Below are 14,347 nucleotides of genomic sequence, written 5' to 3' on the forward strand. Positions count from 1 at the left end.
TCCAGTGAAGAAACGGGCAAAAGACATGAATAGACACTTCTTCCAAGGAGACATCCAGATGGCCAACCGACCCATGAAAAAATGCTCACCGTCACTCATCATCAGGGAAATACACATCAAAACCACAGTGAGATACCACCTGGCACCTGTCAGAATGGCTAACGTTAACAACTCAGGAACAGCAGATGTTGGCGAGGATGCGGAGAAAGAGGGTCTCTTTTGCACTGTTGGCGGGAATGCAAACTGGTGCAGCCGCTCTGGAAAACAGTGTGGAGGTTCCTCAAAAAATTACAAATAGACCTACCCTATGACCCAGCAATAGCACTGCTAGGAATTTACCCAAGGGATACAGATGTGTAATTTGTAGGGGCACATGCACCCCCAAAGTTTATAGCAGCACTATCGACAAGAGCCAAAGTATGGAAAGAGCCCAAATGTCCATCGGTGGATGAATGGATAAAGAAGCGGTGTGTGTGTGTGTGTGTGTACACATACACACAAACAATGGAGTATACATATACACACACACAATGGAGTATTACTCGGCGATCAAAAAGAATGAAATCTTGCCATTTGCAACTACGTGGATGGAACTAGAGGGTATCATGCTAAGTGAAATAAGTCAGAGAAAGACAAATATCGTGACTTCACTCACGTGTGGCATTTAAGATACACAACAGATGAACATAAGGGAAAGGGAAGCAAAAATAATATAAAAACAGAGGAGACCAACCGTAAGAGACTCTTAAATACAGAGAACAAACTGAGGGTTGCCGGTGGGGTGTTGAGCGAGGAGAAGGGCTGAGGGGTGATGTGATGGGTGTTAGGGAGGGGCACTGGTTGGGATGAGCACTGGGTGTTCTGTGGAAGTGATGAATCACTATTCTATTCCTGGAAAAAAAAGATATTTTGATTAAAAATAAATAAGTAAATAAATGATAACATCCCCCTCTCCCCCCCCCCCCCCCCACACACACAAAGAACTAAAACCACTCACCGCTGTTTGGCTCTACAACGATAAAAAGAGATCTTCCAAAATGACTTGTAAAGAAACAACAACCATACTTGCCAAAAATGGACTGAAGGGTGAGGTGGTAACACCCAACGTCTGCTTTTCCCGGGACTTTCCTGAACTTTCTAAGCAGACGGTTTTGGCCAAGTAGAGGAGAGATCTCTATGAGGCCGACCTCCCTCGGTGCATTAAGGAATTCTCACGAGTGCAGAATAGCATGATGTGTTTTAAGCTCTAGGCATCTCCTGTCGTGGTTTGGACAGAGCAGGAGAGCAGGAGGTGTGACTGAGGTTTCATGCGGGGTCTTTCTTCAGACATGGAGGGAGCCATTTTGTTTCATTTAAGAACGCTTTGGCGTGTTTCCAGTGGTTTCACAAATATCCCCTCAAGGTAAGAACACAAGCAGGCCTCCAGATATTTGCGACTTTCTTGCAAAGACGTCCAGGGCAATTAAAAAAAAAAAAGTTCTATGTGGAACCGTGTTAGTAACCTTAGTGACTAATACTTCTCAGAAGTACAAAACATCCTCAGGGGAAATTTTTTCAGTAAAATGAAAATGGCTTAATGTTCTCTAAGCGTAAAACCACTGCTTATTATTATTTAAAAAAATGCAGAAAATGAGGAAGAGAGTGAAAAAAAAATAGCAGCACGAATAAGGAAATATTTAAAGATATTCAGAAGGAACCCCTGGCAACATTTGGGTCATCATTCCAGAGCCTTTACAGAATATATTCAAATGTATCTTACGCAGTTTTTAAAATTTGGATTATTTTATGGATATCGTTCGTGTTTGAAATTTGGTGAGGTTTTTTTTTTTTTTGTTTGTTTCACATTTCCATGTCTAGAAATATATGGAATTTTAATTACTTTCAGGATCTCCTTTGGATGTCACGATTAAGTTTTTCCCTTTGCAGAACATAGTTGAAAAAACCTTGTGCAACTAGATGTTCGATAAACGCTTTCTGGTGACGAAAACCACCGGTGGGAGAAGGGCACCTGTCCGTCCGTCCCTGCGGTGGGTTCCCCGGTGGGTTCCCACTCCGGGGGGGTGGGGGGGGTGCTGTTGTTGACCTTGAAACCAGGAAAGGCCGCCGTTAAAATCTGAGTTTCTGCTTCTGTTCAGTTTCCTTGGCCATCACTTCAAGGGGAAACGACTTTACTTTTAATGTGTATCAGAGGGGAATTCTCTTTCACACTTTTCAATTTAAAACTAGCTGTTCTCACAGCGCCCGGGTGGCTCAGTCCGTTGAGCGCCTGACTCTTGATTTCGGCTCAGGAAGAAAGAGTGGAGAACTTCCAGACTGGACGGGTTTGGGAGAAAGAGTCGCATTCACTAAGTGCGGTCTATGCTCGGGCACTGGATCCTTGGACAGCCAAGGGGCATTAGGAGACCAGTTCGCGAAAACAGAACGAAGTCCGCGGATCGCACAGTTTCCCTGATAACTGCCCCGTGCTTATGTGTGAGGCTAACATTGGGAGAACATGGCTCAAGGGTACCTAGGAATGCTTTTGTGCTATTTTTGCAAACCGCCCAAAATCTGAAATTCCATCACCCTGAAAAGTGAAAGGATTAAAGAATAATAATCCCCTTAGCGAGACCTCAGAACAGACACCGCGCGTGCCTGAAAACAGCCACACTCGTCGCCGGGTGCCCCCGTGCGGGTTTGCTGTTTCCACGCGTTCCGTCTACCTCATTGGGGCCACGGATTCTCGAGGACAAGGCGCCACCTTGCCCCTCTCTTCACACCCCAGGCTCCTCGTGGTGTCCTGCACACAGCAAACCATTCCTGGGTGCGACTCTCAGTGTCAGAGGTAGGGACGGCAGAGGCAGGAGGGGAATTCGGGAGCCCTAGAAGGATCGGGAACAACTGTCGTGCCTGGGTTCGGGGTCCCCTGAGGGTCCAGGCTCTGGGGCACACATAGATGCTGGGGCCAGGCGGGGCCGTGGGTCAGCGACCGGGCAGGCCACCCGGCCAGAGAAAATGCAGGCACCGGAGCCCGAGTGGGATCCAGCAGAACCAGTGGTTGATCGGTCAGACTGGCTTCCGGGAAGGAGGTCGTCCGGCAGCAGAGGTCAGGGAAGACGTGGGGTGGCTGTTCTGCCAGGGGGTCCCAGAGTCAGGGCAAACCAGGCAGACCCTGGGAGACAGGGACAGCCAGAGAAACAGGAGGGGAGCACCAAGCCTGGCCAGCAGTGGGAGGGATAAGCAGGGGAGTGGTCGGGAGGCTGGGGAGGGCCGTTCTCAGGGCAGACACCGCCCCCCTCAGGAAGTCAGGGTGGAGGTGGGCAAGGAGACAGAGACCGAGGCAGGCCCGTCATGGGAGCCTCCCCCTGTGTGCTCGGGGGAGGGTGCGGGCCATCGCAGGCATTCGGGGGGAGGGTGCGATCGATCGATCGATCGATCGTAGGCGGTGCAGCGAGGCTGACAGTTCCCTAGAGGGAACTGGCCGCTTCCCTAGGGGCCTATGGGACGGCCCACAGGCTCCTGACCCTTCCCCAGTTGGAACCTGGGAGGTGTGTCTGCTCTGGGAAGCGTCCTCAGCCTCAGTGGCAAAGCCTGACCCCTCGACTGCCTTTTTTGCCATCGCGCCGATGGCCGGCGGGGCACTTGGGCATTTAGGAAGGAAACCTTCCACTAGAGCGGAACGTGTCGTGTCACCGGCCTGTCTCAGTAAAAGTGAGGTGGCGCCTAATCCCTAGAGCTTTCTGGTTATTTTTATCTGGGTCACCCTTAAAATCCAGGGACCACGGGGTCTGTATCTCAGACATAATTGAAAGCCCCACCCCCCGCCCAGACCCCAAGAAGATGGGGGGAAACCTGGTCACGTCCTCTCTTTCCATCACCCCAGACTGTGGTCTTAGCCGGAAACCCCTCCCATGTCCGGGTGGCCGCTCTGGGTGGGCCATGGGATACCAGTGCGAGAACCCCCATTTCCACCCCTCCCCAGGCCTTCGCTGTGGTCACTGGGCTCCTTGGATGTCCCCACACTGGCTCCGGGGATGCTCTTTTTGCGCCAGAGTCTTTAGACTTGGCTGCAGGAGGAAACCACCCAGGATGGACACTCTGAGGGGAGGACCCACAGTTGACTTGTCCGCCCGAATCAACAGGTGGACGGGGGCTGTCCTTTCTGGGGTCATCCCGCCCCTCGCCGCAAAAAAGAAGGAAACTTCTCGGTCGGAACAGAGCAGGATGATTTTCACACAGCCCTGTCCCGAGCGTCATCGACAAACATACCCCCAAGAGACACCCCCCCAGCAAGAGGACCACCAGGTTAAACCCAGAGCTAAGTAGACGTTAAAACCGAGGACGCAGGAGCTTGCTGCTCTGCTGATGTGAATAACGACAAAGTACGGCCCACGACAGCCCGTCCTGGTCGCGGGTCCATTCGTCCTCGGCAGTTCTCTGGCACTCTCCCTCTGCCGCTGCACCCGGGGCAGACGCTGCGGATCGGATTCAGGACGCTTCCTGCTGATGAGTCGTGTGTGTTCTCGATACACGGCTTTGGACAACCGCTGCCCGCTGATCCGGAGAGTCGACAAGACAAAATCTGTTGGCCATCCCCCCACCCGGCCTCGGGCTTTCCCGAGGCGCTAGGTTTTCTGTGTGTGGCTCCTGTCCCTATAAAGGGTGACCGTGTGGCTCAGGCGCAGCCAGGCTGGGGTCAGGATGGGTCGCTTCCAAATCTTCAGTCTGTCCTGCAGGCATCTCTCCTTGGGCCCACCTGGAATTCATCTCCAGGCGCCCATGGGGGGCGGCGAGGAGAGAGTGAGGGGCAGGGGGTGGTCCCGGAGGGAGGAGTGGGCTTGGTTGAGCTGTGGGGCTGGGGGTGGCCCCATGGGAGCCTCCCGTGAGCCCCTGCAGCCCAGCACGCACCTGCTGGTCCCTGGACCGGGGCACAGTCCTTCTACAGCCTCCTCCTCAGCCCCCGTGGCCTCTGTTTTTACCCTGTCTTCACCCTGTTTTCTCTCTTTCTTTCTCTCCGCTCCCTCCTGCGGCCTCACATCTTGTGTCGCCCCCAAGTTTCCCAAGGTGAGTCTGCCGATGGGCGATGGGCGGCCTCGAACCCGCCACTGGCCTCACCGTCCCCAGAACACGGATGCTCCCCGCCTACCCCCCCCCCCCCCCGCCACCAATTTGGCCATCAGGCTTTTATTTTGTTTTTGTTTTTTAGATCTGTTTGTATTTATTTTTGCGTCTTTTGTGTATCCCGGGTTTTGCTTTTGTTTTCTTTTTGTTTCGATCTTTAGCCTTTTGCTTTGGACAACGTTGAAACATAGACAAAAGCCGAGGGCCTGGTATACTGAGCCCCTCAGCGCCCACACCGGCTTCAACAGCTGCCAACTCACGGTCACTCCTGTGTCATCTGGGACATCTTCTCTCTTTCCTACATTTCCGCGCCCCGCCCCCCCCCATAATTAGGACTCAAAATTGGTGAATAATTTGGGAAATAGACAAAAAGCAGTCAAGTCCACAGAAGTTCCCTCTGGGGGCTGAGTGACCAGCTAACGGGGGGAGCCTTTCAGCAGATTCCAGTGGCTGAATTTTCCCAATGGCCTCAAAATGATTGACGGTGTTTTAAAGGCTTGGAGCCCTTTGTGTCCCACACGTCCGGCTGCTTGAGCTCACACATGCGGTGACGGTCTTTTGCGTCCTGTCTTCTGTTTTGCTTTCCGTCCTCCTGTCCATCCACACGTCCCAGGTGCCTGTCACACTGCCACTGCCTCCCACGGCTCTGCCCTGGGAAGTCACACCAGGCAGTGACTTCTGGGGTGTGGCTTGAATACCTTGAATTCGTTGAATACCTTACCGCCCCCACCCGGACACCCCCCTCTCCGATACCCCCAGTAAACCCAAATTTCCATGGCTCTCCATTCATCCTTCTGTTTCCCATTAAAAAGTGCATGCCCCTGGGAAAAGTCGGACCCCCCCTCCCCCTCAAGCATAGCAGTCATTTCTACTTCAGTGAGAATAAGACCTCACTAACATATTCCGGTTCGCAGGCACCTCCTGGGGAAATCCCGGAGGAAGCTAGCGCCTCACCCCGTCTCTCTGCTTCTTCCTCGCAGGCTACAAGGAGCAGGGCATCCCACAGCAGCTGTGAGCCCGAAGGAGCCGCCAAGAACTCCGGGGTGGTCCGTGAGGGGCGCACCAGGCAGCGGCGGGCACAAGGACCCTTACGTCTTCTCTTCTGCCGTGTCCTGGGTTTGGAGCGCCAAGTGGGGGCGATTTAGAAAGATATTTATTTCGAAAACACATCTGCTTTTCTTGGCAGGCTGTGAGGCTGCCCACCCCTCCCCCTGCTCCAGAAAGACGCGGGAGCCCCGAGCATCTCAAGTGGGGTAGGGAGTGGGGTCAGGGTTGCTGACAGCGAAGCTGGCATTCTGGGCTCACCCCTGCCTCGCACGGCTCCCTGGGTCCCCCTAAGCGTCTCCTGACCCTGCCTCTCCCTTCTGCAGCCCACGCTTCGCCCACTCCCTTCCTCACGCCTGAAATCTCTGGGCCTGGTTGTGTTTCGATCTTTGCTTCTCTGGAAGGAGGCCAGTGACCCCCACCCCCCAGACCAGAATCCCCAACGAAGGCCAGAAGCTTTCTCGTTACACTTAACTCCGCTTCTGGCCCGCGGCCCTCCGGAAATCCTCGGGGCCGGACGGGTCTCGGAATTCCAAAAACCCGGATCCGAGAAAGAACGAGAGACGTTTACCGCCCGTTTCCTGCTGCCCAGTCGGGACCAGCTCCCCGCCGTCAAGCACAGGACCGTTTCTGCGGAGAGACGTGTGAACAGTCGGGCCGATTGGGATCAATAAAAATGCCAAATAGCGTCACCTTGTTGGTTCAGGTCAGATTTGGGCCTCAGGAAGCGACGGAAGGGAACCCAGCATTCGAGAGCGTTCGGGGATATAGAGTGGCAAAAAAAAGAAAACCGTAGGAGTCGTGCCCTTCTCTCCGGAAACCCCTCTTGCGCACGAGTCCCCGGGGACGTTGCTGTTGTGACGGGGGTTCCTCCCACTGCAAAGGGACAGTCGGGGCCTTTGCGGCACCTGCGTAAAGATTGTGAGTTGGATCCTGGAGGGGGAGGGGGGCAGGAGCTCACGGAAGTTGTTTGGGCCACTGCGGGTCGAGTGTTAAGAGAGAGGAGATCCAAGGTCATGTGACAGGTGGACATCTGCATGCCCGTTTTCGTCTCGCGGGAATTGCTAAACCGTGGGTCTGGCTCCAAGCTGTTTGCGGGCCTGGGGCTCCCCGTGGAGAAGTGGAACCCCCCACCCCCCAGCCGCAGTCCCTACCCACCACCCCCAGCCCCGAGTCGGAGGCAGCCGGATCCGGCCCCTCGGCCAGCCGCTTGGCTTTGACCAACACCCGGTCTGCTCCCGTGGCCGCCCGGGGCCGGGCTGCACTTCCTAAACCCCTGGCTGTGTCCGTCTTCCTGTCCTTTCCCCCCCTGACCCAGCCAGGCCTCTCTGCTGCTGCTTCCGTGTATGCGATCCTGTGTGTTTTCAACGCGTGGGACCAGGCTTGGTTTTCTGCAGAAAGGCAGAACCTTCCGGTGGGTGAAGACGGGGTCGTCTGGGCCAGGAAGAGACCAGGAGGCTGCTGGGAGCAGAGGATCTTGCCTTCCGGCCGCGGCGGGGCAGAGAGGCAAGAGCAGTCTCCGTGGCACGTTTAGTGGCAGTCCAGACACAGGCGGGGTTTTCCTGGGTGACAAGTGTCACCCTGAGCCCGGTGGGGGCGGCCTACTACAGGGCTCGGTGGGCTCGGAAGGCCCATTCCCCTGGGCACCCCCGCCTCCGAGGCTCCCCTCCGCTGCCACCTGCTTCCGAACTGGAGAGTCCGTGAGGATCGCCTCACCGGGGAGCAGCCCACTGTGGCCTGAGTGTCACCGTCATCAGGTGACGGCCAGTGGGCAGTGGCCTCCAAGGAGTCTGAGGTGGCCGCTCGGGCTGTTGGAAGTTCAGCCGATTCATTAAACGGCAGCCGGCTGCAAAGTAGGGTTCCCGTGAGCAAGTGACGCGTGGCCCCGAGGTCCCGGGCTCACCCCAGGTGCGGCCTCTCGGTGCTCACGCTTCTGCAGGATGCCCCCCAGCCGCGGGTGTCTGGGGCAGGGACTTCAGGCACGCAGAGAAGGTCGCAGCACACGGGACACACCCAGGACCCTGCGGTGGCCCTCGGACCTGAGCGGCAGTTCCTGGGGCAAGAAGGAGCCACCGGGACCCGGGGGCGTCCCGTGCATGGTGGAGACTGTTCAGTTCCGAGTCCGCGGTAGAGCCGAGGACCTCCGGCCGGGAGGCCCAGGCCCCGTGGGAGCGGCGGGGGACGGGGGACGTCGGGCCCCGGTCCCTGCACCCTTCTGGCCGCTGTGGGGCGGGGGCCACGGTGGGGCCGACACGCTCCAGCTGCCCCTCTGCCCCGGCTTCAGAAGCGGCAGGCCTGGCCTTGGAGCCGGTCCCCGGCTGCACTTGAGGGGGCGTAAAGAAGGGATCAGGAGCAAGATGCCTTCCCTGTGTGGCCCCAGAGCCGTGTGTCAGCCCCGACGACGGGGGCGCTGCCCGGTCCTAACACGGAGGACCAGGCCCCCAGGCCCCAGGCCTGGGGGCTCCAGGCGCTCTGACCACCACTCCCAGAGGCAGGGCCGTGACTTCAGCTTCATGCGGACGCCCCGAGGGCCGAGGAGCAGCGGGCAGGACACGTAGAGGGTCACCATTCGCCCGGGGAAGAACAGGGACCCAGGCGTCAGAAGGAAAATCCCAACACTGAGCCCTGAGGCCAGCGCAAGGCGGGGCTGAGTCCCCAGGAAGAGAGAAGGCCTTCCTGAGGCCTGGGGCTCTCCAGGGGGAAGGCTGTCCCTTTTGCCACAGCTCAGCTCTTTAAAATGCAAAAGTAAGTCTCAAATGCTTTCTTCCCGAACCCCCATCCCTGCACAGAGGGGTGAGTTTGCAAGGGTTACTTTGGTTTTGCCTGGATCCTGCGCCCCGGGCCCCTCCGGCTGCCTCGACACTCGCTGTTTTCACCCCGTTGGTGGCATTGGCAAAGAAAGCCTGTGTGTGTCGCGTCAACCGCTTAGGGACCCGGAACTTAGACCCAAGCCCCCCAGGTGGTGGCCGCAGACCTTGTTCAGCGTATTTATTACTCCCGCTTGGTGGTTGGTTCGGAGGGCTTTCCTCAGAGGGACCGCAGGTGGGTCCCAGCTGCACTGTGACCCTCCCTGGAGACCGTGACTTTGCACGTGCGGGAGCCGTCTGGAGCCGCTGCTGACCGCGAACCTGCCCCGGGGCTGAGCAGAGACGGGCTTCCTTCTTCTCAACGGTCCCCCCGGTGCTGGCGGCAGGTGGTTCTCGAAGGCGGGGCTCCCTGCCCTGCGTTTGTATCCAGAGAGCACTCCGTGGACGCTGGTGTGGACTGACAGGGGTCTCCCGGCGCCCTGGCTGCCACGCCCTGCCCTTCCCGCCCTCGGGGGGGGGGGGGGGGGAACAGCAAAGTGAGTGGAGGCAGGAGGGGCGCCTCTTTCCGCAGAGGGCGCTGTGTGTGTGTCGGGATGGCGAGGAGGCCAGGCAGTGGGAGGGGAGGCCGGGAGCAGCCTGAGCAGGTGGGCGATGTTCGGGCTCCCGCGTTCTTCACCCGCCGGGCTCCTAGGGCTTCAGAACGCTCACGGGGTCGCAGGCGTGCAAGCCACGTGGGACCCTCCCTGTGGTGATGCGTGGGGCACCTCGGGGGTGACTTCCAGCTTCCGTGCCGTTCGTCTCTCCTCCCGGCTCGTGCCTCCGTTTGACCATCTGTAGGCTGGGGACAAGGAGGGGCTGGGCAGCCAACGCCGGTCGGTCCCTTTTCTCTCCGAGCCAAGGGCCTGGAGGATGAGCCCAGCCCGGGCGACCCTCGATTCCACCGTCCCGTCCCGATCCTGTCACAGCGGGAGGCAGAGGACAGGGTCGCACGAGTACGGGTCCTGTTTCCAGTACAGCTTGTCTCTCTCCTCGGATTTGGTCCCCGGCCCCTCCCTTCCTGCCTGGATTTGCCAAAATGCCAGCCACCCGCAGTCCAGCCCGGGCCACTGTCACCGTAGGTGAGGCGCACAGACACATGCACGCTCTGTCACACATGCGTGCAACACTCCACGCACACACACGTGTGCTCACAGCCCCTTTGGTTGCTGGGTGAGGACGAGACTGTCTGGGGACTTAGGACTGGGTGTTTCACGTCCGCAGAGGGGCCTCTCACACCCCCCGGGAGCCGTCCCTCCGGCGTGGCTTTGGTGGGTACAGTTCCCCTTTATCATCTGCAGGGCCCTGGGCCTGGAGCTCTTCCTCCTGGGGACCCTTGGCTCAATACCCCCACCCACCAAACCCAGCTGTGCTCGTCCCCCACGCCTGGCTTGTGGGAGGGACAGCGTGGGTCTGCCCAGAGCGGCGGGGACCGTGATCCCTTTCTGGGCCCTTCTGGGGCTAGACGGTCCTCTCCTCTGAGGCTCCTTTTCCCACAACCCTCCCACCGGCCCCAGGACGGGACGCAGCGGGGAGAGAAGGGGACGGAGGTCAGGCCCACCCCGCCTTCTGGGTCAGCGCCTGGCTGGGCGTCCCCACCGGGGAGCAGGCGATGGTGGCCGTAACTGGCCCGGGCACCCTGTGGGAGCACTTGGCTGGCCCTCTGCACAGGCCGAGTGATAGGCCTGTCGTAGCTGGTGCCAAACTTTTTTAAACAACATACATAAACACAAGCCTGGGTGTGTGCATATTAGCCGAATTTATATTTGGACGAGTGTTGTGTTGAGACTTGGAGTTTTTGACCCGTGATTGACTGTTTGGGTCTCTCTTCCTTCTGTTAAGCGAATCCCTGTTCGTTTCCGTGGTTCTCTGGCAAGACCCGCTGCCCGGTCTCCCAGGGCTCTTTCTTTCTACTCCTGCCTAGACCCACAGCGGCTTCACCCCACCCGCGGCCACTTCCCTTGGGGTCCTACGAGCCTGCCAAGGGGGTTTTCCGGCACATTCCGTGGACGGGAGCCTTCCTCGGTTCTACGAGAGGGAGAAAGTCTCAGGTTGGGGACCTGGGGAAGCTTCCAGACTTGCAGCCTGGGGCCCAGGCCTGCAGCCTTGCCTTCCCAGTGTCCTCAGGACGGAGCCCTCGGCAGGCCCGCCCGCCACTGCCCGGGCCCCTCTGCTGCCTGGGGCCCCGCGCCCCTCGAGGCGCCGAGCAGGGCCCCGACTTCCCCAGCGCCCCGCCAGCTTCAGAAGTCACAGCCCAAACGCCATGCCGTATACGTCATGGCAGACAGCGTGCATGACGCTAGGAACCTGTATACATAGCCCTGTGTACATATTTATATATTCCTATTATAAATACACAAAGCATGGCAATCCTTTGGCATTCCAAATCTGTGTTTTTTTTAAATCCTGGAAATACAACTTTAGACACCTTTTCTTCCTGTTTCTCTTTTCTATGTAATAAACGTTCATGTGACCTTTCTGGTGGCTTCTCAACCCCCTGTGTGCTCTCATTTTTCCCGCTGGATGGACCCAGACTTGGTCCCCAGCGCCTCCCGCGCTCGCTCCGCCAAACCTGCTGATGCTGTTCTCTCGGCACGAAGGCTGTCTGTCCTTCCGAGGGCAGGGCTTCATTTCCCACCCTCCCCTTCTCCTGGGGGTAGATCTTTGGTGATCTGATCCCTTTGGAACTGGGAATTCGCCCGCCACCCTGGGCATCGCCCCACCCCCCCCCCGCCCCCGGGATCGCCAGGAATAGGGTACAGACGGGATTCATCCCTATAGACGCCTGGTGGGGGAAACGTGTGTGACGTAGACGTTCGGGGGCGTGTTCGGAAGCGGTTAGGAGCACTTCTAATGAGCTGTTCAGCCCTAACAAGGGACCGGTTGAACTACTTGGGAGGAAGGGCAGAGCACGGTCCAGGGCCCCGCCGGCATTTTCTTCACCGACGGGGTCAAGGCCTGGAGAACTTATCGAGTTTGTGGACAAAGAGGAGCAAGCGGACGAACAAACCGGGATTCAGAAAGCCCCTGACGGGCAGGCCCCAGATCTGTGAGCTGACGCTAAGGGCTCAGCGACAGAGCTGTCCCGGGGAGCGAGCGCCCCTCGCAGTCCCTCGCGCCGTGAGTCAGGTGCACTAGGAGGAGGAGGGGGTTCTGGAATGCCTCGTCTGTAGAGTCGCAGGCAGCGCCCGGCACCGGGGAAGGCGAGTCTCCAGGTGTCGCGTGCTGGGGCTTCTCTGGCCTGTCGGCTGCAGTGCCCTTGAGTGTTTAGCACGGGACTGCTTCAAAGTCCCGTCAGTCCGTGAGACTCCGGGCTCAAGCGGGGCGACCTCCAAGGCCCCAGAAATGGGCCTCGGGTTGGCTCAGTCTCTGCTAAACCCGGGCCTAAGGCTGGCGATGACCCGAGATACACCCCAGGGAGCCTTTCCTGATCAGGTGCATCTTCCAAATACTGGGCTCAGATCACCCCGGGAAGGCCCCGCGGAACAGTGCAGCGTCAGAGGGACCCCCTTCCGGGCGTGGGGGCCACGTTGGGCCGCGTGAAGGCATCTGTGCCCCAGAATGCCCCACATCCCCAGCCCCCAGGCTCTGGGAGAGGCCCGTCACAGGGAGGGACACACAGGGCCCGGGCACGAGAAGGGCCGCGCTGGGGTTTGTGGACCGGGCCTGGCCAGCCGGATCGCTGAGACCTCACACAGTGACAGAAACCAGGAATTGCCGAGGAGAAGCGGGGACGGGGCAGTGGCCGCTCGGGTGAATGGGGCACACTTTGACAGCCTCACGGGCAGCAGGACCTCCGGGGCCTGGGGGAGCTTGGGCGTCCCCATCCCGTCAAGACGCCGCGGCTCCGGGGCCCGTGTCCTTGCGGAGACGGGCGGCCTGAATGGCCCCTGGGTGGGCCATTCCTCTTTCCACTGACTAGGTTTGGGCCCCCAGAAGGGATCAGGCTCTGAGACGAGCGGTCAGAGCGGCACACGTTTCTCTTTTCGCCAAAAATAGCCACGCTTAACACACACACACATGCACACACACCCCTCTAGAAAGCAAAGAAACTTTTAAAACTGGGGACGTCGTTGGCGGAGGAGGCAAGCACTTTGCAAACACTCAGAAACTTCCCCCCACCCCCATCCAAATCCTCCCTGGTGCCCCAGGCCCAGCTCCAGAACTGTAACCACCGAGCGAGACCAGACTGGTCCTGTGGCCCTGCCCTCCACCCCTCTGCTCCCGGGCCGGCCGTTCCCCCCCACAACCCACACCACCCACGTGATGCAGGGGGAGGCCGCCTATCCCTCCACTCAGCCCACCCAGCCCTCCCGCTCAGCTAACCTGCAACGATCGAGGGTCTTTCCTGAGATCCTTGGGATCTTTCCTCTTTGGTCCTGAGGCTGTGTTTGCAAGCCTGAAGCCACATCGGGCCTGAGGCTGGACAAGACAGCGGCACGCAGGGAGACGGAGGAGGGGGTCCCCAAGGCCGGTGCTAGCCTCGCCCCTCCCATCACGGGCCACGGTGCTCCCCGCCCTTCCTGCCTCTCTTGATGCTCCTTCCTTCCTGTGAACCGGCTCAAGTTGAGCTTCTCTCACTAATAACAAAAGGAGCCTTGGCCTTCACCAACCGCGGACGCACGTTCGCATGCACACGCGCCAGGCCCGGGCAGGTGATCGGCGAAGCCTTTCGCGTTGATGTAACACAGGCTTCTGTCCCCGCTGGCACCACCCACCTCCCGCTCCACCGTCCCCTCCTGTAAAGGTCACAATACGTAAAGAAAAAGTTGGGGCGCCTGGGTGGCTCAGTCTGTTGAGCGACTTCGGCCCAGGTCATGATCTCACAGCTCGTGCGTTCGAGCCCCGCATGGGGCTCTGTGCTGACAGCTCGGAGCCTGGAGCCTGCTTGGGATTCTGTGTCTCTGTCTCTCTCTCTGCCCCTCCCTGACTCAAGCTTTCTCTGTCTCTCTCCAAGTAAATAAACAAAAGGTCCAGAAAATGTTAAGCCACATGTACAAATCCTTTCTTTTCCCATCGAGCTGACGGCACGTGTGGATGTCCAGGCGGGTGAGGGCCAGGCAGGACATCTCAGCGGGCTGGGGGCACCGCCTGGTTAATGAGGGTCAGTTACAGCGTACGAAACCAGGGCTGGGGTCCCAGGACCAAGATCAGTGTCTCCTTTCTGAGCCCACGTGAAAAACCGCACCCAGAGGTTGGCGGTCTGAAGTCCTTGCATGAATTCTCTGCGATCCGGGATCCTCGGGGCGTCCAGCCGCCCAGACCTGCCGGACCGGCCGCACAGCAAGGCTCAAGTCCCTTGACAGAGGGAACCAGGTTTCTCAGACACGAGACGCCTCCCCCACATCGTGCGGGGTCCT

At 58.7% G+C, this 14,347-nt stretch overlaps 1 protein-coding gene across 2 annotated transcripts in view; it reads left to right on the forward strand.

Annotated features, from left to right (window-relative positions):
- The window catches only part of STUM (stum, mechanosensory transduction mediator homolog), a 57,805-nt gene extending 50,969 nt beyond the window's left edge, over positions 1–6,836 (forward strand). For both annotated transcript variants that reach the window (XM_042976013.1, XM_042976014.1), the window contains exon 3: positions 6,081–6,836. In XM_042976013.1, coding sequence (XP_042831947.1) covers positions 6,081–6,115 — 35 coding nt within the window. In that variant the 3' untranslated portion in view covers positions 6,116–6,836. The remainder of the gene's footprint in view (positions 1–6,080) is intronic.
- The last annotated feature ends 7,511 nt before the right edge of the window (positions 6,837–14,347 follow it).

The sequence above is a fragment of the Panthera tigris genome, chromosome F3 (assembly GCF_018350195.1).
Source record: "Panthera tigris isolate Pti1 chromosome F3, P.tigris_Pti1_mat1.1, whole genome shotgun sequence".
NCBI classification, from domain to species: Eukaryota; Metazoa; Chordata; class Mammalia; order Carnivora; family Felidae; genus Panthera; species Panthera tigris.